Raw genomic sequence first — 27946 nt, 5'->3', positions numbered from 1 at the left:
TTCAGTATTTTATTTAAATAACCACAGGACTTTCTGTCCAAACACACCATGACAGTTTGTTGCAGATGTTTGAGTTTCAGTACTCATTGTAATGCAGAGAGCTGGTCGCATCCTGCTGTTGAATGCTATCACCACCATCAGAACACGCATGGACCATCAGAGAGATCAAAGCTCACTCAGGAAGCAGAGAGCAGCTCCCCCCCTTTGTCTCTTTCACTACGGCTATTGTGTAATGTAACCAATTTTTCTGGAATAAGACCCAGCTTGATCTGAAAACAGCGTTTATGCCAAAATACACTTGTGTAGTGAGGAAAAACGTAATGATTGTTTGGAGATTTGAATAATTCTTGCCTTTTTTTTACTTTCTTGCTAGGAATTGTATTTTTAGAGGTGACTCAATAGTTTTTGTTTTGTTTTTTTTTCCCCAAAAGTTGTGCATTGCTTACTTCCGTCTTACTTGCCTTTCAGAAAATAACTTATGGTTTACCAACCGAACATTGCATCATCTAAATATTCATGAACAACCCTGATAAGTTTTAGAACGTGTCCCCTTCACTTTTCAGATCATTTCCTCACCTGTGGATGCAAAGTTGTCTAGTTCAGGAGCTCTGTGTGAGACATACTGTAGTGACGAACTGAGAAATTGCTCTGACCGCTGGTGAAGTGATGTTTGGACTGCAGTGTGTTTACTATACAATGTCTGTGGTCATGAATGACTGGGCCACAGGACCGCAGTCTCAGTTGGGCGGTTGGAGCTCTTTCCTGGAAGGAGAAGAAAAACAGTGATGTCAGTGTCTGTGAGGAGAGGTGGTCTGGCGTAATATGTCTCGCAGGGGAGATAGAGAATCCTACACCGGAGAGGTTGAGGAAACAGCATTATGTGACTGAAATATAGCCATGATCAGGATGTTTAGGCCTAGTAAAAGTGCTTAGTTAAACACTGTTTAGTTAAAAAAGTTATTTCGGTTAATAAATATAATTAATATTAGCCATGATTCTGTTTCATTTGCATAGTCAAAATTTGGTCCGCTTTACAGCTTCTGGCTAAAAGCTGCACACTCAGACTAGAGGAGATTTGTTTTTTAACCAGCATGTTTGTTTTGGGTTTTTTCTGCTCTTTAGGGGTGGATTTATTTAAATGATTGATAGTACAATCAACCCTTGTGGAAAAAGCAGTCATGTTTTAGCCTATATGTTAATTAATGCAGTAGCTATATAACGTTAAAAAACAGAATTTTGATGTGCTTGAAGAGTGTTCAAAGGTTAAAGGGCTATTTTATGCATTCTGACTTATTTACACTGTTAAAGAGTTGCATTCTCATGCTAAACATGGCCAAAGTTTCAAAACACTAATTGGACGTATGACTGAGTATTTCGGTGCCAAATACACTCCTTCGAGATTCGGATACGTTTCGGAAAGTTTTTTTCAAGTATGGCCCTATATCGTGTAATAAAGGGTGGAATGGTCACTGTATGGGTACTTCTCCCTGATAAGCGTGCGCCCATCAACGTGCTTTGTTCGGGTTACGGAAGCCAAGAGATTTTTCAACAATGTCACCAAAGAAGTGTGTTTTTGGTTGTGAGGGAAGATAACCTTTTTCAGCTTCCCAAAGAAGCCAGTGTTAAAGGAACAGTGGATGCAGTTTGTTTTTCCGGGGCAGCATCGGAGTGGTGCATATGTTTGTTTATTCCCGGAATTTCGGTGATGAATATTTGTAAACCAGTTTAATGCTGGATTTGCAGATTGTGGGCAGTGAGTAAAACTGCATCAAATGTCTGTTTTGTTGGCATTCGGCACACGAGTGCATATAATGTAAACAATACAAACATTTTTGTTCCCTTTTTATTTATAATGATGTCGCAGCTTGCAGACGATCACTACGCAAAAGCTGCGCATACTCGTGACTCTATAGCTCTGCCCACAGCTCGCCTCCAGGAGCTCTGCTTTTTTCGGAAAGAGTCTGTGTATCTATCTTTTATAAATATGACATAACTAAAGGCTTTTCGGAGATATGAAGGATGCAATACTACTATATAGGTACTCAAGATTAACATGAGCTTGGCGGAAACTGTGTGTGTTATGTACCCTTTAATTTATAGATTAATTAAAGCTAATGTTTATTTCTAATAAATTCAATGAACATAAAAGTTAATGTATTGTGATTTAACTGTTTTTAACCTAGATTTTAAATGCTATAAATTGCTGTTAGCTGTAAATTTGTAATACCTGATGCTTCTAATGTTAAAGGTGCTAAAGAGGATGTTTTGCTTTATACATTTTTGCAATATTACTTGAAACTGTCTTTACTAACCGATAAAAGACTATTTATTAGGTGCACTGAAAGGAATAATATTAATGTACATCATCTGTGCACGAGGTAGGGCCTTAAAAACATCAGCCAATCGCGTAAACGATTGGCCCTCTGGCTTGTCAATCACTGCCGTGATTGTGAGAGACGAGCGCGGCTGCGCGCTCCAGTAACTTTCCACACTCTACAGGCGCCGCATGCAATGTTTTCAACGTTAATTCAGGAGTAACAACTGCAGATTATGAGTTACATGCGGTGAGTCCGACATAATGAATCCACTAACACGACACAGCGAATGCCGGTGGTAAACACTCGTGTTCCAATACTCGTGCACGAGTTTTGGGAGGCATTCCCTCGAAATTCTTACACATGCGCTCATTTCAAAAACTCAGTAAGAGTCTTTGGTTTCTCAGTCGACGAAAAGATCCTCTTTAGCACCTTTAAACTTAATCTACAGTATTACCAATTAAGGTCATTTCACAAAGGTGTCAACAAAATGTCCAAGAAATAAGGGGACGTGAATATGGAGGACCAAATTACTCAAAATGAAATAATTAAATAAATCATGAATTCAATAAAACAACAATTAAATGTACCAGTTTATTCTGAAATAATTTAATAATTATTAAAGTAATTTAATTTATTATTAATTAAATAAATCAATAAATAAATGTATTTATTTTGTAAAATTCCATGAAAACACAACATTTATTGTTTAATATATTTCACAATATAATCATTCACTATCATTGTTTAAATTATTTTTTCATAATTGAATGTGCTTTTTCAAAAATATAATTATATGCTGAATTTACGAATGACGCCTATTTGACGAATCATGTATTTCCAAAGCACGATTTTCCCAAAGATTCTTTTCATAATAATAGAGGACATTTCACAAATGCCAATCAACAGGCAGTGGGCGGTGCTTGGCGCTAATTGGCTAATCCTTTTGGATGAATTGAACTGAACATTCGATATGCATCGGCACTGTGCAGGCCGATTGGCGTATGACATCAACGTACCGTGAGAGCGATTCAAAAGTATAACAAGTCACATGCTCTCCAAACGCATACTGCGATAGGCCTGCACAGCGCCGATGCATCTCGAACAAGCCTTGGGAATGAATATGGCTGTAGGACTTGATCAAGTTAAAAACAAACTGCTTTCATTTTCAGATGAAGTAGAAGGGAATGTTTGTTTGGTGATGCTCTGTTATTTGGATTAGACGACATAAGGGATCTGCTAGTGGCAATAAGTGCATCAGAGGATCTAGAAATTGATGACTAGCCTACATATGGAACACTTTACCAGCACTGAATGCAAAGTTCTTGTAGATGAGTAGTTATGTGACAGGCGTAAATTGCAGGTAGGAATGTGATGTCCCCACCACATTTTGCCAGGGTCGATATTGTCCCTAACACGCATGAGAGATTGTCCCTTTTTTTTTTTTTTTTTTTAACTCACTGTACGTATATATACGAAATGAACCATATCCAGTTGACATTAATTTGTGTTAAAAAGAGGCCATCTGGCGCAGGGATGTGTTGATTTTGATATCACGCTGAGTGTTGGTTGCCGCTGTTATCAGTGGCGGAACGTTCTTTTTTGGTTTGTGCACAGTCTTCACACAGATGAGTGCGTGCGTCAATCTGTCGCAAATGCCGCTGCGGAGGGTCTATTCTTTCCTGTGTAATCACAAAACTAAATGCATGGAACATGGCGTTCCGTGACTAATGTCACCGACCACACGAAGCAATGCCCACTGCCTGTTGATTTGGCATTTGTGAAATGTCCTCTATTATTATGAAAAGAATCTTTGGGAAAATCGTGTTTTGGAAATACATGATTTGTCAAATAAAAAATGCAGCATATTTTTATGAAAAACAGCTTTTTGAAAAAGCACATTTAATTATGAAAAAATATATATTTAAACACAGTAATAGTGTGTGAAAGAGGATATTCTGAAATATATTAAACAATAAATGTTGTGTTTTCATGGAATTTTACAAAATAAATAGATGCATTTATTTATTGATTGATTTATTTAATAATTAATAATTAAATCAATTAATTAATTATTTCAGAATAAACTGTTATATTAAATTGATGTTTTATTGAATTCATTATTTATTTAATTATTTCATTTTGAGTAATTTGGTCCTCCAATCGTGCAAAGACTTTTTTTTTTTGAGGGTCTGGGAAATAATCAATGACCCTTCGCAAAGACCCACCCCCCTTAGTTACTGTTGCTTTGTCTGACAAGCCATGCACACTCACGCCACACATCATGTTCTCGCAGAGTGAAAAATACATCACTGAGTAAAGAGGACACTGACAACGTGCCGACAGACAAGACAGAGCAGGTTACTTTTGGTACGAAACAAAGGCTCGGCTTTCAAATTTTCTCATTTTATAAGAAATTCAAACAATACATATCATTGTGTGGCTCTTTAATGTGTTATGACAGATCATTGCTTCCTACTAGTAATAAATGTGTATTAACATTAGAAGGTATGTTGTTTCATCCACAGAAAGACATCTAAACACCATTTTTTTAAGGTCAATTCTGATTTGTTTGTCGGACTAAATGGCAGATTCAGCGTTGTCATTGGTCGGGTCGGCTTTCAATCAAACTCCCAGCAAAGGGTGAATTATAGTATAGTATATTTTTGATGCCATTAACCTGGCAAATCCAACAAATTCAATTGATCAGTTCTTCCTTATAACATGGCTTTTTTCCCTGGTGGATTAAGCTGGTTTCTGTCAGCTATTGGCATTTTTGTGTGCAGTATATATCAGATGGTCTGTGAATGACCAGTCCCTGGTTAGTTTATTCACTAGTCAATTTTTAGACTCTTGTTTTGTACTTAACTCTGCTATTTCTCAGGTGACAACATACTAAAGTGCTCACTATAATGGTTGAGTGTACTGTTAATCTCGTGTTACTTCTAAACCTGGGTTTTTGAGCAGGTTTGACAACCTCCTGGACATTGTTCAAATAATGGCATTAGGCCAGACTGTAAATGAGACACCTATGCATATCTGTAGTTCATGTGATTCTCCTCTAGAATAAACACCATCTCCATCTTCATCTACAATTAGGTTCCTGCATCTACAGCCCCTGATAACCTGTATCTGGCTGTGGCATCAAACAGATCTTAGGTCAGCGTTTCATCTTTATCAGTCTTGCAATCCCGAGCATGTCTGGTTATTGCTTTCCACCTTCACATAGACACTAGCTCACTTTGTGCACTTCTCACATGTGTTTTGTCTTAATCAGCTTACCCTTGTTCTTCACCAGCCAGGAAGGTGCATTAGTGTGTTTCTGTCCTCGCTTTGCATGCCTGATAAGCCCGATTTGGATCTTAAAAGCCAGGGATCCATGCTGAGCTACTTACCCAGGTGCCAAGGCCTGCTGACTGGGAGTGCTGCTTCCTCTGAGTGTCTCTTCCAGGGCCTTTACTGGAGAGAGTAGCACCAGATGTTCTGTGCTATTTTTGGGAGAGGTCTTAGAGTAGCAGAGAATGTGGGTCGGTCCAGAGAGCTGGACCGTGTTAGGGCGGTAGTTAAGGATGATATAGTTGTGTCTAAGGCAGAGATTTGATTTCAGCAGGCTAAAGGTGTGATACGTCATTTCTACTGTAGCGCTTTTCAGAAGCAGTGACTGTAGATCAAAACGTTTTTGGAAAGTGATTTTTTTTTGGACTGCCAGCAATTGGTTGCCAACGTGCAGTTTTGGGAGTATGTTGTAGAGGTCAGCTGATAAGGGTATTTCAAAGGCTAATGCTGATGCGTTAATTCAGAGTCATGATTGGCTGGAGAGTACGAGTCTACGTCATCAGTTTCTGAGCTTTTCTCCACATTATTCATGAGAATGAACCCTTTTAATCCTATCACTGTGCCGTATTGTGCATGGGGACTTCAAATGTCACAAAAGACCGCTTTAGCACTGTTTGTTCACCTGCCTGTTTAGATTTGCATTCGGACACATGTCATAACTGTGTTTCCTCAGTACAGTAACACAAAAGTGTTGTTTGCATTTTCTCCATGATGCGGTCAGAGCTGGATTTTGACTACCAGCACATGGAAAATATGGCTGTAACAAAATTAATATGTAACAACACACGCATGAGAGAAATTTCTGCACAGGACACCGCAAAGAGTTTAGTAAAGTGGATATCAGTTCATACCTGGACCGTGTTTCAAGTGATTTTTAATATACTAGTGCTAAAAACATGAACAAGCACCATGTATGCGCACATATTTCTTCATGTCTTCTTCAAATATAATAAATATTGTTGATATTTCAAAGAACAATTTATCAAAACATATTTGATTTATTCGTAATAGTTGTTAGTAGTCTCTCGAGATACGATTTTTTTGAGTTTGTTGTCATAGGGTTATATTTTTAAAATTCATCAAGGTGCCCCCAACTCTGTTGTTTGTTTTTCTTTCTCCAATCATATTTTAATATTCATTTGTCTGTAATGAGTCTGGTTTTATAGGTTGTTGTCTCCAATCTTCCCACCTTCTACACTCCTACTTTTCCACAGCTTTACACGCCCATTTCTTTTTCAAATCTGAGGTGTGAACTATCAGTGCTAATGAGGGTTTCATGACACTTAAAAAAACACTGTGGTATCTGTGTATCCATAGTAATATTTTTTTTGGTATATTTGAATCTGAACATCGTACAGACATGGGGGTTGGTTTATGTCAGTGGTTCTCAAACTTTTTTCCCAGTGGTCTGCACAATGGTCCAAGTGCAAGTCTCACTGTCCGCATCTAATTTACATATGACGTCACCAATGCAAACCAATCAGATTTAATGTTATGGTATTAGCAGATAATACTATTATTATACCAAGATGTTGCACACAATAAATAACAAATAAAAACTAACTTACTGACATTAGCTTTATAATAATAATCAGTAATGCTCAATGAACACACAAACACAATCACTTTAAGTTGCTATTTAATTCTGTATGACTTTATGACTCTCTTCAACATCATCGCAATAGTCACCAAACAATCACATGTTACTCAGCTCTTTTTACAAACAACACTGAGCGCACTGTAGGCTAATTACAATGACGATATCAAGCATTCTGTCATGTCGCAATCCCTCGCGCAGCGTCGGATCCGCGAGCGCGCGCAGAGTTGGGCTCATCCAGCCACGGGTGCGCTGATGCGGTTATTTTACTGATTTAAAATACATCAAACAAACACATCGAATTCACAGTTCAGTCTTTTGAAATTGTAGGTTTTGCTTGTCAAGTACTTTACTACACAGCAAACAGGAAGGCTGCCCATCTCGCTCATTAGGCCTAACAGCAAACTCATTCTTCCATTCTTCTTACCTTTACTGCTGATGCTGCGACTCTTGTTGTTTGCAGGTGTTCCTTCATTTTATCTTCCACATTTAGTTTTTCTCCTTTAATAACAAATTTGACCATTTTGAGGCTTAAATTTACAAAATGAATGGCTACTGTTTGAATTCTTCCTAAGCGCGCACTTGTGTTTCGTTAACTGAGTGATTGCGTCATTAGCCTACATTGCCTGATGTCTGAAAATAATAAATGCTCACCAAAATTATTTTATATGACAAATAAAGCATTATAGCTCATTTATATTTTTTTTAATTCACTTTAATTAAAATTTTAAAACAAAAATAAATTGTTTGCTTTTTATTATTATTATTATTATTATTATGATGGTCGGCATATCGCGGGCCGCATTTACATTTGTGCCAGGCCGCAGGTTGAGAACCACTGCTCCACACCCATTCAAACCAAACGCTTACTGCGCGTGAAGTGTCGCGTCGCAGCTCACTGGATGTCATGGCAACTGAATCACGGAGGAAAACTTTAAATATCTCGCCTTCGCTTTCATTTCGGACCATCTCCAAAAAGACATAAAGCACTAAACAAATGATTTTGACATGCGTTTATCAAAGTAGGAAATCCAGATTTTTAATCCCTTACACACAATTACTGCTGTTGAAATACGAAATGGAGGCGGGTCCGGATTGAATTCCCTCCGGGTCCGGATCCGGACCGGAGTCCGGACTTTGAGAAGTGCTGGTTTATGTTGTCAAGCAGCCGTTGGAGTATCATCATTGGTAGCTGCTAAGCCACTCCCTAGCAACCAAACAGAGTACCCTAGCAACCGTTTTGCAAAATCTATATCTCTGCATCAGAACATCGTAGAGACATGGGGGTTGGTTTATATTGTCAAGCAGCCTTTGGAGTATCATCACTGGTAGCTGCCAAGCCGCTCCCTATCAACCAAACAGAGTACCCTAGCAACCGTTTTGCAAAATCTATATCTCTGCATCAGAACATCGTAGCGACATGGCGGTTGGCTCTTTTGACTCATGCTAGCAATCTGGACTTCCAACATGCTATACATGCTAGCAGTGAATAGCTACATGCTAATAGTAAGTGCTAAAGTGAGCTAAGAACATGCTAATAACTCTATGAAAACTCCATAGTAACCATCTGTGACAACTACCAACCACCTAGAAACATCATAGCAACCACCCAGGTTACCATAGCAACCACCTAACAACCACCCAGAACACCCTAGCAACTGCCTAGCAACACCTTAGCAACCACCCAGGTTACCATAGCAACTGCCTGCAAACACCCCGAGTACCCTAGCAACCGCATAGCGACACCTTAGCAACCACCCGAGTACCCTAGCAACCGAATAGCGACACCCTAGAAACCACCCAGAGTACCCTAGCAACCACATAACGACACCTTAGCAACCACCCCGAGTACCTTAGCAACCGCATAGCAACACCTTAGCAACCACCCAGAGTACCCTAGCAACCACATAGCAACACCTTAGCAACCACCCGAGTACCCTAGCAACCGCATAGCGACACCCTAGCAACCACCCCGAGTACCCTAGCAACCGCATAATAACACCTTAGCAACCACCCAGAGTACCCTAGCAACCACATAGCAACACCTTAGCAACCACCCAGATTACCCTAGCAACCGCATAGCATCACCCTAGCAACCACTCAGATTACCCTAGCAACCGCATAGCAACACCTTAGCAACCACCCCGGGTACCCTAGCAACCGCATAGCAACACCTTAGCAACCACCCCGGGTACCCTAGCAACCGCATAGCAACAGCTTAGCAACCACTCTGAGTACCCTAGCAACCACATAGCAACACCCTAGCAACCACCCAGAATACCTTAGCAACCGCATAGCGACACCCTAGCAACCACCCAGGATACCTTAGCAACCGCATAGCAACACCTTAGCAACCGCATAGCGACACCCTAGCAACCACCCCGAGTTCCCTAGCAACACCCTAGCAACCACTCAGATTACCCTAGCAACCGCATAGCAACACCTTAGCAACCACCCCGGGTACCCTAGCAACCACATAGCAACACCTTAGCAACCACCCTGAGTACCCTAGCAACCACATAGCAACAGCTTAGCAACCACTCCCAGTACCCTAGTAACCGCATAGCAACACCCTAGCAACCACCCAGAATACCTTAGCAACCGCATAGCAACACCCTAGCAACCACCCCGACTACCCTAGCAACCACATAGCAACATCTCAGCAACCACCCCAAGTACCCTAGCAACCACATAACACCCTAGCAACCGCCTTGAGTACCCTGACTCTATCTATCTATCTATCTATCTATCTATCTATCTATCTATCTATCTATCTATCTATCTATCAAAACTACTAAACTAAAACTTAAACTTTTAAACTGAAAACTCTCAAACTTCACACTTTTAAAACTACTTCAAACTTTCTGGACCGGCTTTTTCAAGCCAACTTAAAGTTTGTCCTCAAACTTTTTTATCTAGTTTTAGAATGTTATCGTCTGATGCAGGTAATCTTGAAATGGTTAAATATTGGGACAGTTAATCATTTTGTTATTAGTGTTTTTTTATTAAATGACCTTATGCATCATAACTTTGATCAGTTCCTTTACAAAGTCACGATGCCTGTTCTGCCCTCCTAAAAAGCCACCAGTGTAACTTTTTAATTTTTGACCTCTGCCACACTCAGTTAAACTTTGACCTTTGATCTCTGTCCTTTGCAGGTGATGTGTCTCCCATCAGCATGTCTCCCATCAGCCAATCCCAGTTTATCCCACTGGGAGAAATCCTGTGCCTGGCCATTTCTGCCATGAACTCCGCCCGTAAGACTGTCACGCAAGAGACTCTCATCGAACACCTAGCAACATGCTTCCCAGGTAATGTCCTTCAATGATAACACAGAACATAAGTGCAGGAAATGTGCTTAATTATATCGAAAATATCGTCACAATGCAAAACATCTTAATGATCCTAAAATAGGCTTCATTTTCTAAATGCAAAATATTAATTCTTTTTGATTTTAAATTTATGGTGATTTGTGAACTGGATATGTTTTTGTGAGATTTACTTAAATGTCGCAAGCCAGATTCAACCTTCAGAGAAATGAATGTTGAGCTTAATATTTTTCACCTTTACATGAGACCAGACGTGCTCTGTTATTTTCATGCTTCTTAAAAGATGCTGGAAGCATCTGTAAATCTTAGGTGTTGAATCTGTTTTATAGCGGTTCAGTGAATTTATTTTCTTCAGTTTTTGCCAGTAACACCAGTCGTAACCATTTACACAGCCATTTGCACATGATTATAGCCATATCCTGGAACATCTGGATAAAGTCTCATATTTATAGTCCTGTAAACCATGATGTTGTAACAGTAGTGATACGGAAAGTTTAACATCCATTGTTATATGCACTTATTGCAGAAACAGCACAGGATAATGTTGTTTTGCTGAAATTTGTGGTTGGATTATGGGGAAAATGTGTTGTAATATTTTCTCAGTGGATGTGATACAGACATAGTGAATCAGCATTCTTAAGGCTTTAAAGTGTAATGCGACTAAACACAAGTATTAAATATATTTTATTTTTTGAAATGCTGGTTTTAGATGTATATTTGAATATACTGTATCAGTGTACAAAACTATACAAATATATATATAGGTAATTACAGTCATGCCGATATAGAGAGATATCGCATGGCTACTCGTGTGATATTGTGTTTATACAATACCTCTTTTGGGTGAAACTTCCTTCCGTCACGGATTCAAATCTCAAGTTGACAGTTTAACATTTTAGCCCAAGCCTCCTTAACTAACTCAAAAATGTCACTTTAGAACTAGTAACTAAGGAATGGGCTACTTCAGTGAAGTTATTAGAGAGCAACAATGAGGCAGGATGTGCATATGAATGAAAAAGAGAGAGATCGTTAGACAGACTGAATGTGCATGGTTTTAGTTTCAGTTTTAAGGGACCGGAATGACAAATATTTTTACATTAGTATTGCCAAAGCATTGCGAGCATTTAAAACAGGACTTAAGTGTAAAGTCATCAGCATAAAGAACATCAAATATATTATTTATATATTTTTTTGTTTGTTTTTCAACTCAAGGTCAGATTTATTTTATATTTTACCAATAAAATATATACATAAATAACATCAGATATCTATTGTTTATGTATATTTGGTTTGTTTCAACATTCATTCAACATTTAAATTGGGTTAAAATCGATTTTGCAACTACTGATCTACTGCGAGTGGTTCTTGGAACTATTGATCACATTTATTTGTACATTGCCATTTATTGTACATTCCGTGAAATAGCTATTTGGAGATAAAGTCTTTTGTTGCTTTTCTGGTATGATTTTCTTTTGATCTGCTAGTACTGCATTTCAACATTTTCTACTCATGGTCTCCAGTATGATTTTAGTGAGCTTTCTGAACTACAAAAAAACAAACAAACAAAAAACAACTAAATAAAAACATGCATTTTGCATCATTTTCTTTGTACAGTATGGGTTAAACAAATCAGAAGCATGCCCACTGGTGGCCATGATCTCTCTCGATTGCAATCCTGCATCTGACAATTTTTTAATTGTAGTGGCCTTGATACTGTGGTTCATGTAGGATGATCACATCCCGGCTTCTTTGCACAACCTCACGAGCATGCCGGACAGCTGATTTATACCCAAAGGAACAGCAGTGTACCAGATGTTGTCGTTAACAGCAAGCGTCCTCCTGGGCTGCAGGTAGAGAGTTTTTGCGTCAGGTGGGATTTTGCTGAAATATTTCTCAAGTGAGGAAACTGGACACAGAGAGTTGCCAAGCTCTTCAAACATAGCGCCCCTCCGATTTTGCCTGTCGACCTCCAGTGGGTTTTTGTGGTTTCTACATTAAAATGTCATTGTGAAATATTTTGTACCATTTTCGTCTCGCTTCAGTTCAAACGAGTCCCTCTTCTTGCAAAGTGTAAATGAATGTCATAGCACATCTTATTTAATAAACCTTTTTTGGGTTGCCAGGGTCTGGTGCAGCAGGTCGCATCAGTATTTGCTAGTCTTCAGATGATATCGGTGGGTAGTGTGATATTCTGTCCATACAGGATGGTCTGATCTGTTTAACATTTTTTTTTAAACGTTGTTGGCGGATGTGAACTCAGAGTCTTGCATTAAATTCCACGCACCGCTAAGAAGAAAATATAAACGTTCTTTTTTTTTTTTTTTTATCCTTCTAAAATGGTTTAAAATGATGATTTTTAATTAATTCACATGAATTGTAACTGAACCTTACCTATTCTAATGCCATGTTTGCTACCAATGTTTAAATCAAAGGCACTATTCAAGACGTTTAAATCACAGGCCCTATATATTTGAAGATTGTGAAGTCAGTCTTTAGGACTTACCCATAAAAATCATTGCAGTATTCAAGATTATTGGTTTATTTGATGTGACTAAAAAAATTTTGTGATTTATTCAATATATTGCCTAGCCCTAAATGTATTAGCATAGCCTTAATTGTTTTGTTACATGTCAGTCATGTTTTTGTTTTTTTGTTTGTTGTTTGTTTTTTGTGGTCAAATATGGTCAGTTTCAGCATCTCAGTAGTATGATTATATCGTGAGCGTGAGACTGAGCTAAAGAGATGCAGCAGATGCTGAGTCATAATGAGCTCTGTGTCCCCTATGTTGTGAGGCAGCGAGGTTACTATAGAATCAGTAGTGAACAAAGAAGTTGCTATAGAATCATGATCTCATCCTTCCAGCTCACACCCTAAACACAAAGTTTTGAACCAGCTATACTTTTTGCACACCTGGACCTCTCCTCTAGACTATATTACCAGTATTGAGAAGGCAAGTCAGAGTCTGTGGTGTTTGTGGTCACCAGGTAAATAGGGCACCTTAGTAGGTTTGGTTTGATTCAGCTTGTAAAGTTACCTTGAACTACTTTAAGTCACTTTAGATAAAAGTATCTGACAAATAAATACATGTAAATGTATCTGAGTGTGTATAAAAGTCTTAATGGGGACAGAGCACATTTTCATATGACTCATGTAGCAGTTCTTCTCACTGCATATATTGCAGGAAAGAAAATTCCCCCAATGAAGTTTCTGTTTTGGCTCAGGTGCAAATCCACTAATGTGTTTATTTTGGAGAAAGCTGCTGTTAAGAGGATGTTGCATTGATCTGTTGTGAAAAATAGTCTTTTTGTGAGGCACACAGCATCACATTATCACTGCTTGGTTTCTCTCTTTTTTTTTTTTTTTTTTTTTTAGAGGTCAAAGTCTGTTTGGAGAAAAAACACTTCTAATGTAAAAGTAAAACTTTGAAATGGAAACTTCTGCAACACAGACTCAGTGTATTCTTCTGACAGTTTTTTGTGTAATCTAAAGAGGGGGGAAAAATAGATGGTTGAAGTTTAGTTGAGTTACATTTTTTTTTTATCCTTTTTTTGCAGCAGGGCTTCGTTGTTCTTAAAGGCATAGTTCACCCAAAAATCACCCTCAAGTTGTTCCAAACCTGTATAAATTTCTTTGTTCTGTACACAAAGGAAGATATTTGGAAGAATGTTTATAACCAAGCAGATCTCGCCCTCCATTGACTACCATAGTATTTTTTTCCCTACTATGGAGTGTCTAGTTCATTTTCAATGGGAGACATGCAGAAAACAACAAAATGCAGGCGGTTTTATTGGCAGCGTGAAGGCAGTGCGCAAGTGGTGCATGTGCACTTAAAATCCTACTACAAGCACACCTCTTTGCAATAAGTGCAGCCAAAGATAAAAAATATTTTCTTTTTGTGAGCGGCAGTGGCAGCCGCATCAGCTTTAATCAATTATTGAACAGATTATTAACATCCAATCGTAAAAAATTTCAATGAGCTCATATTGGAGTGTTGAAAACATAATGGAGAAGATTGTTTTAAATGTAGTAGAATTCCCAGAGTTGTATGACCCATCACAAAATCTAGAGTGCATGAGTTGGTTTTCCAGTTAAAAGTACAAATATTTGCAAAATGTCAGTTAACTGTGTGTGACATGCTAGTCATATTCCCATGAAATGATAAAAAACAAATAACACAAACACTAAATTTCTGTTATATATATTTAGTCAGTTTTTAGTAAATACTGTATGGGATTAAAGGTGCTAAAGAGGATGTTTTGTTTTATACATTTTTGCAATATTACTTGAAACTGTCTTTACTAACTGATAAAAGACTATTTATTAGGTGCACTGAAAGTAATAATATTAATATACATCATCTGTGCACGAGGTAGGGCCTTAAAAACATCAGCCAATCGTTTACGTGATCATCGTGTAAACGATTGGCCCTCTGGCTTGTCAATCACTGCCGTGACGTTCCTTGTGAGAGACGTTCACGGCTGCGCTCTCCAGTAACTTTCCACATTCCACAGGCGCCGCATGCAATGTTTTTGTCAGGAGACAGGAATAACAACTGCAGATTATGAGTTACCTGCAGTGAGTCCGACATAATGAATCCAAAAAATACGACACAGCGAATGCCGATGGTAAACACTCGTGTTCCAATACTCGTGCACGAGTTTTGGGAGGCGTTCCTTTGAAATGAGCTGTGAAGGAGGGGGGCTGTTCTTACGCATGCGGTCATTTCAAAAACTCAGTAACAGTCTTTTGATTGTCAGTCGACGAAAAAATCCTCTCTATCACCTTTAAGGGGATATTAGTGGATACAGTTAAGACCCAAGGACCAGATATGATGATATGATAAAGTAAAAAAAAAATTAATTGAAGAAAATTTTACTGAGGAATACTTTGCAGTTTCATCAGCAAAAGTCAGCTTCAACACTCAAAAGGAGTTCGTAGGCTGCTGTGAATCCATTCACAAAACCACAGCAATTATACTTTACACAGGTCACTAAACTATGTCATTGCTTCAGGTGAAAAGGATTCTGATTGGCTAAGAAATAGATTTAGAAATTGTTCACACATGGATTGATAGACATAAGCATGTCTCCATAGATTATACAGATGACAACAAAACCCTGGTTTAGCCACTGAGTGACCTCCAAGGTCACAGGACTGCTCTTCTAGGCACCAGTTTGTCGGGAAAAACAAGTCATTCCAGCATCCAGGGTGCCATTTGGTATTTGGTTTGTTCATTTCACCAATACTGATCTGTAACAGAGAACCAGAACACATTCACAGGTACATAGCAACTTCAAGGTTGAAGTTGGTTGAGCTCTTGCTCTAATCAGGAACTTTCCCAGAACAAACAGGTAAGTTGTACTTTTCTCTCAGTAAGAGGTACAGACAATATTCATCATTATTTTCTAGTGATTGAAGATGAAAAGTGAAGTAAATGAAGCTTGAAGAAGTCATTAAAATAATTGAATATATGGAAGGATAAATATTCATTTTTGATTAATACCTTGATTATTACAATTCACACAAAAGCATATATATTGAAGTGACAGTGGATTCCAGAATCGGACCCTTCAATAAAAATGTGACATTGTTAATTTTAACTATATGGCAATGTCTGCCTGAGAGAGTGACGCGAGCTCTGCCTTGACTGCACAACATGCTTCCACTACAAGAAAAAAACAGCTGCCGCATGCTGTGTGAATTGGCCTTTAGTAGAGTATTGTGATAATATTGTGATAATATTGCGATTAAACTTTACCTCATGTAAACACAATACTTTGATTAAAGTAATGTGATTAAGTTCATAATAATCGTATTAAACTAGGTGGTGTACGCTGATTTTAATCACATCCTTAATCACATTATTCCCGCTCTTACCAAAGTGCGCATGTGCTCGGACGTACACGGATGCCATGTGTTGTTCACACAACTTCACGAATGAACTCTGTGAAATTATTCTGAAGTTTTCTCTTCACCAAATCACTAAACTCTATCAACACAACATGCTGTGCAGTCTCCACATCTTCATCCAGACGGTGCGAAAAACGTGACTGTAGCGTAGGCAAACCCGGCATTGCGATGTTCATCACAATGCCAAATATATCCAGTACATCCATAAAAATGTATTTTGAATTTGATGTAAGTAGATTAAAACATTGGCCGGTAACATGCATACTGCCCATCTGAGTGTGGTATAACCATACTTATTAATATCAGAGTAATGAAAATTGCATGTATTGAGTGAAGAGTTCTGCTCATGTCATATAAACATCTTACTGCGATTAAGACCTTACTCTGATTATGAGAAATAATTGCATTATTGGTGCACATGTAAATATAGTCATTGAATGGTAGTAGTGATTTGATTATTTTTATAAAACCCTCTGAACTTATTCCCAGAACTTAGTTAGGAAGAATGGACATTTGTCCTGGTTGTTGCATCTTGAGATGTCTTTTTCTTTATGTTGCAGTTTAATACATCTAAAATGTCTGCTGTGTTTAATAGTCATTTGAATGCAATGCATCTATCAAGATCTTGAGAAGAACTTAACTCAACAGCTCTGTCTTTAGAACCAAAGTGAATTTCTGCAATAGGTGAGAGGCTGTTGTTCTCGATTGGATTAGACAGTCGTGTATTTGTTTGTGTGTGTGTGTGTAAGGTTGAATTAGGATTGCACCTCATTGACAGGGAAACTAAGCAGCAACTATGATGTAAGTACAGGCAACCCTTCTCCACCTCAGCGTCCACATATACAAGTGCACTGGACTACGAATGTACTGCAAATGACGAAGCAGAACTGATATAGCGCTCAACTCTAACTCCATATTTTATCACATTTGGGGGCTTCTTTACTGTTTGAAAGAGTTCAGGAGTGGAAAAAATACTCATGGACTGTTTCCCTTATAAAACTATGACATCACAAATGCGCTCACCTAAGCCATCATCACAAATATCTCTATTTGGACCACCAAAGTTTATGAGATAGACATACTGAAAACTCTCACCCTGAAGTGTGGATGTTTGAATGGGATGTTGCTTGCTGCGTTTTAGCTGCAGGGTTGGGTTGGGGGGAGATGTTGCGTCACACTAGGCTGGTTTTAAGGACTCAATGATGTAATGGGGAGTAATGCCAGCAGAGGAGCAAAGCTCTGAAAGCAGTCAGCCATGCACGGAAGGCAGACACTGCTGCACCGTGTCTATATGCTGCATTAAACACACCCATACATAGTATCGCACAGAACAGAATGGTAATGGATTTTTAATAAAAGGCTGTTTATTTTAGCTTTATTGAGCATATATGCAGATATAAGCTCTCTGGCATGTTGTGATCTGTATATTGGTCAGTGTAGAGGGGATGAAATGAGAGGCAATCTTCGAGTAAAGGACTGCAAACATTATTATACATAAAAGAATTGTAAGTGCTTGAAACAAAAAAAATACAGCATGTTTTTAAATCCCATTATATTGTCATCATGTGGGATCACAACTTGTTTGTTACAATCAGATTAAGATTGTGGTTTCAGTGTCATATGGATATTGTTAGTGTCAAGGTAATTGTTTTGCCGTATTGGACTGATCGTCTTCTGTCTCTTTTTCTGTCTGGTAGGCGTCCCCACTCCAAGTATGGAGATTTTGCGGCACACGCTCAACATGCTGGTCCGAGAGCGGAAGATCTACCCCACTCCAGAGGGTTATTTTATTGTCACCCAGCAGACATACTTCATCACACCTTCCCTCATTAGGACTAACAGCAAGTGGTACCACCTAGACGAAAGGATACCAGAACGCATGCAGCAGCAGCAGCAGCAGCAGCAGCCGTGTACCTCTCCTCATTCGGGTACAATGACACCCTCCACATCCGGATGTGTCCGGGAAAGAACTCATCACAAGAACCACAGTGATTCCTACAACAACAGCTACCGGGAGGACATGCCTAGCACACATACCTCAACCTTACAGAGAAGGTCTAAGGAGCATAAAGAGGTTTCTCCTGTGTCTCCGCCCCCTCAGCAGCCATCAGAGAAGAGTAAGAGTGCGCTTAGTTTTCCATTTAAAACAGAGACAAACAGTAAACACAAAGATGGAAGCAGCAGCAGTGGGGAGAAGCAGTCTAAGAAGTTTGGACTGAAGCTCTTCAGGTTGAGCTTTAAGAAGGACAAGACAAAACATCTAGCCACGTTTTCCGCCCAGTTCCCACCTGAGGAGTGGCCACTGCGGGACGAGGAGACACCAACCACCGTTCCCAGAGAGGTGGAGATGGAGATCATCCGTCGGATTAACCCAGATCTCACGGTGGAGAACCTTGCTCGCCACACAGCAGTAATGAAACGATTGGAGGAAGAGAAGGCACAGAGGAACAAAGCGAACTCCTCGGCTCAGCAAAGTGCACGCAGCAAGAGGAGCCGCAGCCATCGAAAGACCCAGCAGGGCAAGGCCTCACGTTCACATAGCAAAACACGAGCATCCAGGGGGGATCCATCTGAAGGATCCAACCTGGACATATCCTATGACCGGGATTACAGATTCTACAGCTCCTCATTGGTACGTTCTCCACGCGAAACCATGATGTCCATGGAGCGGAATAGGGGGAAGTATATGGTTCACAGCAACCCCAATATTGTGGAGTCTCACTTTACAACCGCTCCAGAGTGGGATGTTTCTGGGGAACTGGCAAAGCGGCGGACAGAAATGCCATTCCCAGAACCCTCTAGGGCACAGTCACATTCCAAAGTCCACCGAAGTCATAGTCATACACAAGAGAGAAAGTCACGAAATGAGAGGTCAGACAAGGCCAAAGAAAGGTCACGCTCCATGGACAACTCCAAGGGACCTCTTGGTGGTCCATTTTTAGGTGGCCCAGAGGAATTTGAGTGCAGTCCCGATGACAGGAATCGGTACTACACTGACGATGGTACTTTGAGGGCATCTGCGCAGGCAACCCACTATTCCCGCATTATGCTCTCTGCTGCTAGATTACACTCTGACGTTTGTGTGCCTGATGTTGGGAGAGGATCCTCAGAGGATGCTGTGCTTTACCGGACGCTGGAGAAGAGTAAAAGCAGGGATAGTCTTCCTGCTTACAATGACCTGAAGTCTTGCTCTCCCAAAACACCTGTGGATGACTATTTCCAGTGTACTGCGGCAAATGAAGTCTCTCTCTCTGCCCCATCATCTCTTGTAAAACCCAGCCATGACTTTACGGATAGTGTCTGGAAGGGGATCTCCTCTGACCGACTGACCCCTCATCTACCACCACCTCACCCTATAGAATATAAAGAGGAGACAGCCAAGGGACAAAGTAGTATTCCTATAGCGACAACGAGCCAAACTCCTGAGCATCTCCCCAATGGACGATTGTTACACCAACACAATCCCGACTCAGGTGACTTGGACAAAATGCCAGAGGTTTACAGCCAAGAGACTTTGTTTAAACCTCCAGACTACGTGGAGAGCAGCTTCTCAAGGCCAGGTACGATAGGTAAGTCCCCTCACACCAAGTCAGCAGAGGTCCTGGAGACTCAGGAGCATTTCGATAAACCTCTACCACTGACCGTGCCACCATCCTCGGCTCAGGAGCAGGCTTCATGTGCAGAAACCACCTTTGACTATTACAATGTGTCGGATGACGATTCGGAGGAGACAAGTCATAAGAACCGAGTGGAGGAGAAAGTTCTAGAAGAGGGAGGGACAATGCAATGGCTGCTGGAACGTGAGAAGGAGCGGGATTTGCAGCGGAAGTTTGAGAAGAACCTTACCTTTCTAAGTCCCAAGGAAGGTGAGGGCAACAACAGCCAAAAATCAGTCCATTCTACCCGACTGGACAGTATGGACTCCAGCAGTGTGACTGTGGACAGTGGATTTAATTCCCCACGGTAAGGCACTCAGGGCCAATTTAAGGGTTTGTTTCATTTGTTGTGTTGGCAAAAGGGTGTGTCTGAAATGAGAGTTATGCTATTCTATGAATAGACATATCCTTGTTTTTAACTCAGTGTTAACTCACAGGAACATTTAGGGGTTGTTTGCTTTTATAGACATTACAGAATTCCGTAGAGTCTTAGTTTAATCCCATTTGTTCAAGCCTTACATTTTCTTATTTTAAGCAGTAGTAACCACCTCTGTGAATGACATTAAGGCCAGAAACATACTCTATGCAAGTACAAAAATACCAGTGCTTGGCCAATGCATTGTAAGTGCTGTGGCGGCAACAAACTTCAGTAACCTAATAGAGTTAATTTAAAATGTCATGTGCCATTTAACCTCTGGGTTATATTTCAGGTAACTAGCTATAAATATGTCAACAGTTTAACTAACTGTTACTTGCTTAGCACGATACTGTTAAAATTGTTGTTCTGCCACAACAGTAGTTGACCTGAAATATAACTTCCCACTATAGTGGCCCTTGCAGAAGTGATGAGAATGACTTTTACACGTTGCATTACAAATTGCTTTATGACACATTTTGCAATGGTTCATACTTGCGTAGAGTATTTTGGGGGTTTAATGCTACTCCACTATGTATCAGGTTTTCACTAAAATGGGAGAGGCCCTAACATGTGAGAGGTACTTAATATACCTTAATGTAGGTCAACCACTACCAGTTTTATAACTGCAATCTTTAAAAGGGTTTACACCGTTTGTTTTTGTTTGTTTGTTTTTTAAACAGATTTTTTTGTTTAAATGTGTTGTTTTGGGTGCTCCTTTTGTCATTTTTGTCTAAATGAACATTATGTTTGTATTTTAAGGCTGCATTGTTGCAATGTGTGTTCTCAACCAAAATCCATTGGGTTAATTAACACTGTTCTCAAAATTATCACAATATAAAATGGATAAGCACATCTCTGTCACTTTATCTATTGATGTGTTTGAGGCCTTACTTAAATAATAAATTGCCTTGAGCACATGATGCAACTTGTGCAACTTTATGTCCTGACGTTATCCTTGTCCTCCCTTTCAACCTGCACCCAAACCCTTTGATCTCATCTTCCAAATGTCTGAAACTTCTCATACTACAAACTTCCAGTAGATGTTTTCATGCTCAGATATTGCAGTGCAATAATATTGACTCAGAAAACACTTTGCAAAGTTGGATGCAAAGTCCGTTTTGCAGGCAAAAATCCAACAATAAAAAAAAGACTCATCATCCAGATTGATATAAAGAAGTTTGTGATATCCACTTGAGGGAATATACCATGTTTTAAAAATCAGACATCTTGAACTGCTGAAATTGATGAAGTTGACTGTGTTTAAAAAAAAAAAAAGTGATTGGGTGAAGATAAACAAGCACTGTACTGTTACTCAGGTCACCCTGTGAGGCAGAGCGTGGTAAGAACACTCCACTGTAGTGACGGTGACCCCGCTTAGTGCCAAAAGACTGATGAGACATTTCAAACATTTGAGGAACAAAATGTTACCCCCATGTTTAATTTTGTTTTTAACTGTGATATTTTTTTATTTGTTTTTTCCCAAATTAAAGTATGTTGTTTTTCATACAGTGGTTCAGTTGTAGTTTTTACCTTCTGTGTGTATATATATTTGTTTTTGTGCAGTTCTTTCCTGTGTTTTCATTCTCCCTTCTTGCATTTTGGTGGCAAGCCATGTTCAAAACATCATAGAAAAGGGAAATGGTATGTTTTAAACAGTGGTATGTCAAAAAATACTCAACTATTGTCCTAAACATTATAAAAAACAATGTGAATATTATTATATTAGTCCTTTAATAGGTACACCCATAAAAATGGATTTATTTATGTAGGAGTTTGCAGGGTTTTATTTATTTATTTATTTTACAGTGATGTATAAAATGTATATATTTTTTTAGTTATCCATTAGTTATCCATTTAAAAAAACAATTTTTTAGTTATTATACTACTAATAACAAACAAAATAGACATAAAACACAACAATGAAAACAATCAAATCTGAGTTTTTACAGTGATATATTCGAATGGGTTGAAATTTGATCATGACACTGATGTTTAATATATGTGCTGGTTATTTAAAGCTGAATGAACTAGCTAGAGGTGAAGCTGAGCTGTATGTCATCTGAATGGATTCCACTTGCATTTGATTGCCCAAATCTGAAAGGGGGAATCTAAATTTAATCAGTCACATTTAAAATAAAGCAATTAATGTGACATTTTCAGATGATTTTTGTTTATACAACCTCTCGCATATAGTCCTGCATCTTACATTGGGCATGTTTGGGCTCTTTGAGAGAAACATTTATTGGCATGGTGCTTTTAGAGTCAACATAGAAATCCATGAACCTTTTATAAATATTCTGTTTGTATTTCTCATTTTACTTCCTTTTTTTCTTAGCTTCCATACTGTCCTTTCTCTTTTCTATTTACTTTTAATTTAGTATCAATTAAATGATTGAACTGAATGAAGTTGGAATTTAAAATGAAGGTATTCAAAGAAATTCAACACGGTCACTCAGAACAAACTTCATTAATCCAATACAACATTTGTATAATCATTTCTGTTTTGTCTCAAACATATATACTTTATTATTTATTTATTTATCAATCACTACTGTTTAAAGTTTTGGGGGTATTTTAAAAATAATAACCCTTTTATTCAGCAAGGGTGCATTAATTTGAGCAAAACTGACAGTGAAGATGTTTATAATGTTACTATTTGAAATAAATGTTCTTTCCATTCTAACTTCACAAAGAATCCTGAAAAATCACATGGTTTCCAGAATTTAATGCAAAAAAATTCAACAGTCTCTCAGCAGGAATTTAATTACTCCAATACAGTGTTTGCGACAAAACAGAAATTATTACATGATTCATTTTGACATCTATTCCATGTTATAAGGAGTACTTTTTTTCCCTTATTGACATATTGGACATATTTTTCTAAACTAAGCTCAAGAAAAAATCATCACAGTTCTCTAAAAGATTTTAATTTTGCTTTACAGCACCACAAACATTGTTTTCTGATGACTTGCTATTATAGATACTGACAGGAACATTTATATATGCCACCATTTTGAATTTCATTCCATTTTAATTCTGCTTCTTGTAGTCAAATTCAAAATCTACATCCTGTTTGCAACTTTAAATTCAGGAGTTTATTTGGGATTAAAATGACATTCTCAGTTCAGTTCTGGGCTGCGTTTCCCAAAAGCATTGTAAGACTAAGTTGATTGTAGAAAAATTGCCACCAATGGTCTCTACGATCAACTTAGGCTTACAATGCTTTTGGGAAATGCAGCCCTGAATAGTGCACAACCTTGATCAACACTAATAACAAGATTGCGATTGTTAATCTTTGATTAACTCCCATCTGTGTTCCTCTTTCAGCATGTTACTAATCAATTTTCCATTTCTGCTTTCTTCATAACACTTTCATTCTTTTTCCCTTTCTGTCCTTCTGTACTGCTTCAGCACACGGGAAAGTCTTGCTTCGAACACCTCGAGTAATGTGGAAAATAGCAGGCGTCAGAATATGGCTTTGAGTCCAGGACACATTGGCACCAAAAGACCCCCGCCTCCCTACCAGCCCCCCAGCTTCCGTACCATCCGTGAGCCGCCCGCCAACCGCACGGAGAAACAGGCCTCCATCACCAGTGTGTAGTGATGGGGACTGTTAAACTGAACTTCACCAGGACTGTTACAATCTTACAGGCTGGACCTTCTGAGCTCGTGTGACGCCTGTTCCAGCTGTAATTTCAAATAGAGACATGTTTCAGAAAAAGCAGTTCACTGGAGGTATCTTTTACTTTTCTTTTTTTTTTTTTTTTTTTTGATATTTGATATTTGTAACAAATACTGCTGCAGACAAACACGTCACTTCATTAGGACTAAATTTACGATGATCTGCGGTCACATTTGGGATAAAATCCTTGATCAAACTCATTTGTAGGTGTCCTTTATAGCTTAATGTATCCACTACGGGTCTTAACTGTCTTCTGATCCAAACTTGGCTGCGTTGCCTCTGCCTATTCATTCATCGCTGTGTCTAGCGTTTTCATTCTGTACGCTCAGGTCCCTCTGAACTCTGCTGACTTACTGTCTCATATTTGCTGGCCGTAACTTGAAGGCCACGATAATCTCCTTGGAATTCTGAACAAGCTCATCTGTTTCCACTGGAATCCTTTTACTGCATCCTTGTGTATCGTCCACTGTCCTGAGATTTTTCTGGGATGTTTGTAGTTTATTGAAACTTAACAAAACATACCACCATCAAGGCATTATTTGTTTAGAAGAAAATACCAATTTAAATATTACTGGTGCTTTCTCAATGAATGGACCGTTATTCTTTAAAAAAAAAAAAAAAAAAAAAGTTGGAATCCATTTTTTTTTCTCTCAATTTTCTCTTTTAACCAGGTGCTCAACTACTAGACGACACAGAATACACACATTGCTACCTCCACTATTTGTACAGTCGTAGAGGGAGACAAGAGTGACATCCACCCCCCACCCCAGGTCCGCTGTATTAGACAAACCACTATCAGCTTGCAAACTGTGAATGTACTGCTAGTGCTTTTCAATCACATCTCGATCATAAAGCGTTAGTAACCTACTGTTCTCATACTATTAGAGCCGAATCTCATTGTAACAGAGAGGAGACTTGTGTAGAGTTTGGAATCATATAGGACCCATATAGAGTGGATAATTTAGAACTTCATATCTCTGATATGTCCATTGTTGTTATTATGTTTTATAATAACATATACTATTATTATTTGTTATTATGATTACTATTATTATTATTCCAATTACTTTTTTCAGTTCTTTTAGTTCACAAATTCATGGAATAGAACAATATTTCACTGATTCTTGAGATGTGGGGCAAAACATGTCAATTTTATCTGGTGAATAGTTTTGAAAAATTATTTAAAGAATATATAATGTAATACCACTAATGTAAAAAAGATTTGTTTATTCAGCAAGGATTAAATTGATAAAAAGTGACAATAGAAATGTATAATAGTACAAAACATTTCTGTTTCAAATAAGCAGTACAACTTTTTAAACGATATTAAAGGTACACTATGTAACTTTTTTTTGTTCAAAATTAACAACAGTTAAATTAGTCAATACATCATCAAACCTTCTTCCAAAACGTGTTTTCATGAGAAATTGTGTACATGTCACTCGCCCGCACGTGTCTCATCATATCTGTAAGTAGAGAAAAGTTTCTCTGCTACTTTGAAGCAAGTATGGTGTGGAAGTGGCAAAGGCTATAGTTGTCACAACAAGCAAGAAAGTTTGACATGGAGCAGCTAAATCTCCCAAACAGACAAATATGACAGCTCGTAATAAAACGAGAATCGACATTGGCTTGGCTTTTCGGAGATGGTGACAACTGAGGGATTTGAAATGTGGTAAAAGTGATGCGGAGATGCCGTTATTATTAATAGTGCTGATTTGCCAACCACTATTAATATATTAATGTATAGCATTTTTATATATATTACACAAATTCCCCATATAAATGTGTGTGTGTGTATATATATATATATACAATCATTGGATTGATTTTAATAACTTCAATGTACTTGAAGTCTGCACCAAGCAACTAGGAATATACAAATATCGGATTGGGACTCGGAATAGGCAGCTGCTCGATATTCAATGATTTGGATCGGATTGGGGTCACGAAAAATTTGATCAGATCATAGTTTTTATTAATCAAAAGGCAAGTAAGTTATTTTTCTGAACAGATAAATTGCCATGAACTTCATTCATTTTTATTTCATTATAAAGAATTATCTATTGTGAAGGGTCATATTCATCCGCTCACTCAGAGCCGAAGCGCAAACAAAACATGTTTTGCACAAACAAAAAATTTACATGGTGTACCTTTAAGAAATGTTTTTTTTTTGAGCACCAAATCAGCATATTAGAATGACTTCTGAAGGATAATGTGACACTGAATTGTAATATTACACAATATTACACTTTTTATTATATATAAAATTAATGTAGGTAATAATACTTATTCCCTGACCATAATTCGCCATCTTACAGATTGTAATAAAATTGTTTGGGATAGTTTTAGATCATTTCCTATAGAGTCCTAGTAGCAACAGCAAAAAAAAAATAAAGTGGCTACTGCAATTAAAACTTGTGTGGTTGTTTTGTCAACAAAATATGGTTATGATAGTGTCATTTTCTTCCTTCTTAAAGTTAAATGCTAGATTTGTCTATTTTTAATTCATATTTGCCATTAATCATTTCAAATATGTATCATAAATACTGACAAATCTAGCAAATCATGTTGCATCATGACAGTACACATTTTATAACTGACAGTATTGACCTGTGAATGAGTTATATATAAATGATTTATAAAACAGCAACCAAGCCAAAGTAAATGCCTCTGAACATATGCAAGTTAATACAAAATAATTATTTGAGGTATAAAATTTTGTTCTGTGTCCTGTTTTGTCCCAGTATTCAAGAATCAGTGACTTACGTTTTTAAATAACTTATTTAATAAGTCTGAAAGAATAGATTTTTTTCTTTTGTGAAATGATGTTCACTGCTCCATTTAGTGAACGTCTGTCATATTTCGTCAGAGTACGAGTCCCCTCATGAGTTCTAGAGGACTGTAAAATGTCACGCTCTCGAATAAAAGGATAAACTGCAGCCAGGACTACCTTGTTATACCATTTTTGCACTAATGCCTGTTCTCTGGTGACTGTAAAAAGAAAAAGGAAAAAATCATCCGAATGGATGTTCTGTTTATAATGAACATATTTCATACGAAATACTGATAGTCCATGAAATGTCTTCCCTAAACATGATGGATTTCTTATGGTTCTCAATAACATTGTTCCTTATTGTGACATTATGTCATTCTGTAAGAGATGGCTATCTGTCAAGCTAAGTATAAAAACCTACAAGGGGGATTTTTTTTGGTAAAGTCTATAAATTAAAAAAAAAATCCCCATTTGTGTAGTTGTGCTGTTAAATGTTTTAGTGTACTAAATCCCTCCCTTGGGGATTGTGTAACTTTTTAAGACAATAAAATAACATGACATGTTTATAACTGTGTAATCTCTGTTGAGGTCAATGCCATGTTAAGTCTTTGGTGTCATGAAAATTGCAAAGCTTGAATGGTCGCATTAAGGTAAACTACCACAAATAACCACTAGAGAGCGCTCAACAAAATCTTCAAAGCATTGACCTTGGACAAAACGTATTCCACCTAAGAAATGTAAAAAAAATAATTCCTGCAAGGTTCAGGGTAGTACATGGTCAAATGAACATTTCTGACTTTGGACAGCAATGCAAATCTTGATCTTTTTGGCACAACTTAAACTTTATCTTTCCCTCAAGATCTGCTTTTTATTTTTTAATTTTATATATATATATATATATATATATATATATATATATATATATATGTA

The 27946-nt window shown here is 38.1% G+C and overlaps 1 protein-coding gene across 4 annotated transcripts in view; it reads left to right on the top strand.

Annotated features, from left to right (window-relative positions):
• stox2b (storkhead box 2b) overlaps positions 1–27593 on the top strand; it is a 98808-nt gene extending 71215 nt beyond the window's left edge. For all 4 annotated transcript variants that reach the window (XM_048176049.1, XM_048176048.1, XM_048176050.1 and 1 more), the window contains 3 exons: positions 10407–10559; positions 18185–20450; positions 23973–27593. In XM_048176049.1, coding sequence (XP_048032006.1) covers positions 10407–10559; positions 18185–20450; positions 23973–24162 — 2609 coding nt within the window. In that variant the 3' untranslated portion in view covers positions 24163–27593. The remainder of the gene's footprint in view (positions 1–10406; positions 10560–18184; positions 20451–23972) is intronic.
• Positions 27594–27946: the final 353 nt, after the last annotated feature.

The sequence above is a fragment of the Megalobrama amblycephala genome, linkage group LG23 (genome assembly GCF_018812025.1).
Source record: "Megalobrama amblycephala isolate DHTTF-2021 linkage group LG23, ASM1881202v1, whole genome shotgun sequence".
In the NCBI taxonomy this organism is placed as follows: domain Eukaryota; kingdom Metazoa; phylum Chordata; class Actinopteri; order Cypriniformes; family Xenocyprididae; genus Megalobrama; species Megalobrama amblycephala.
This window is presented reverse-complemented; position numbering and strand designations above follow the sequence as displayed.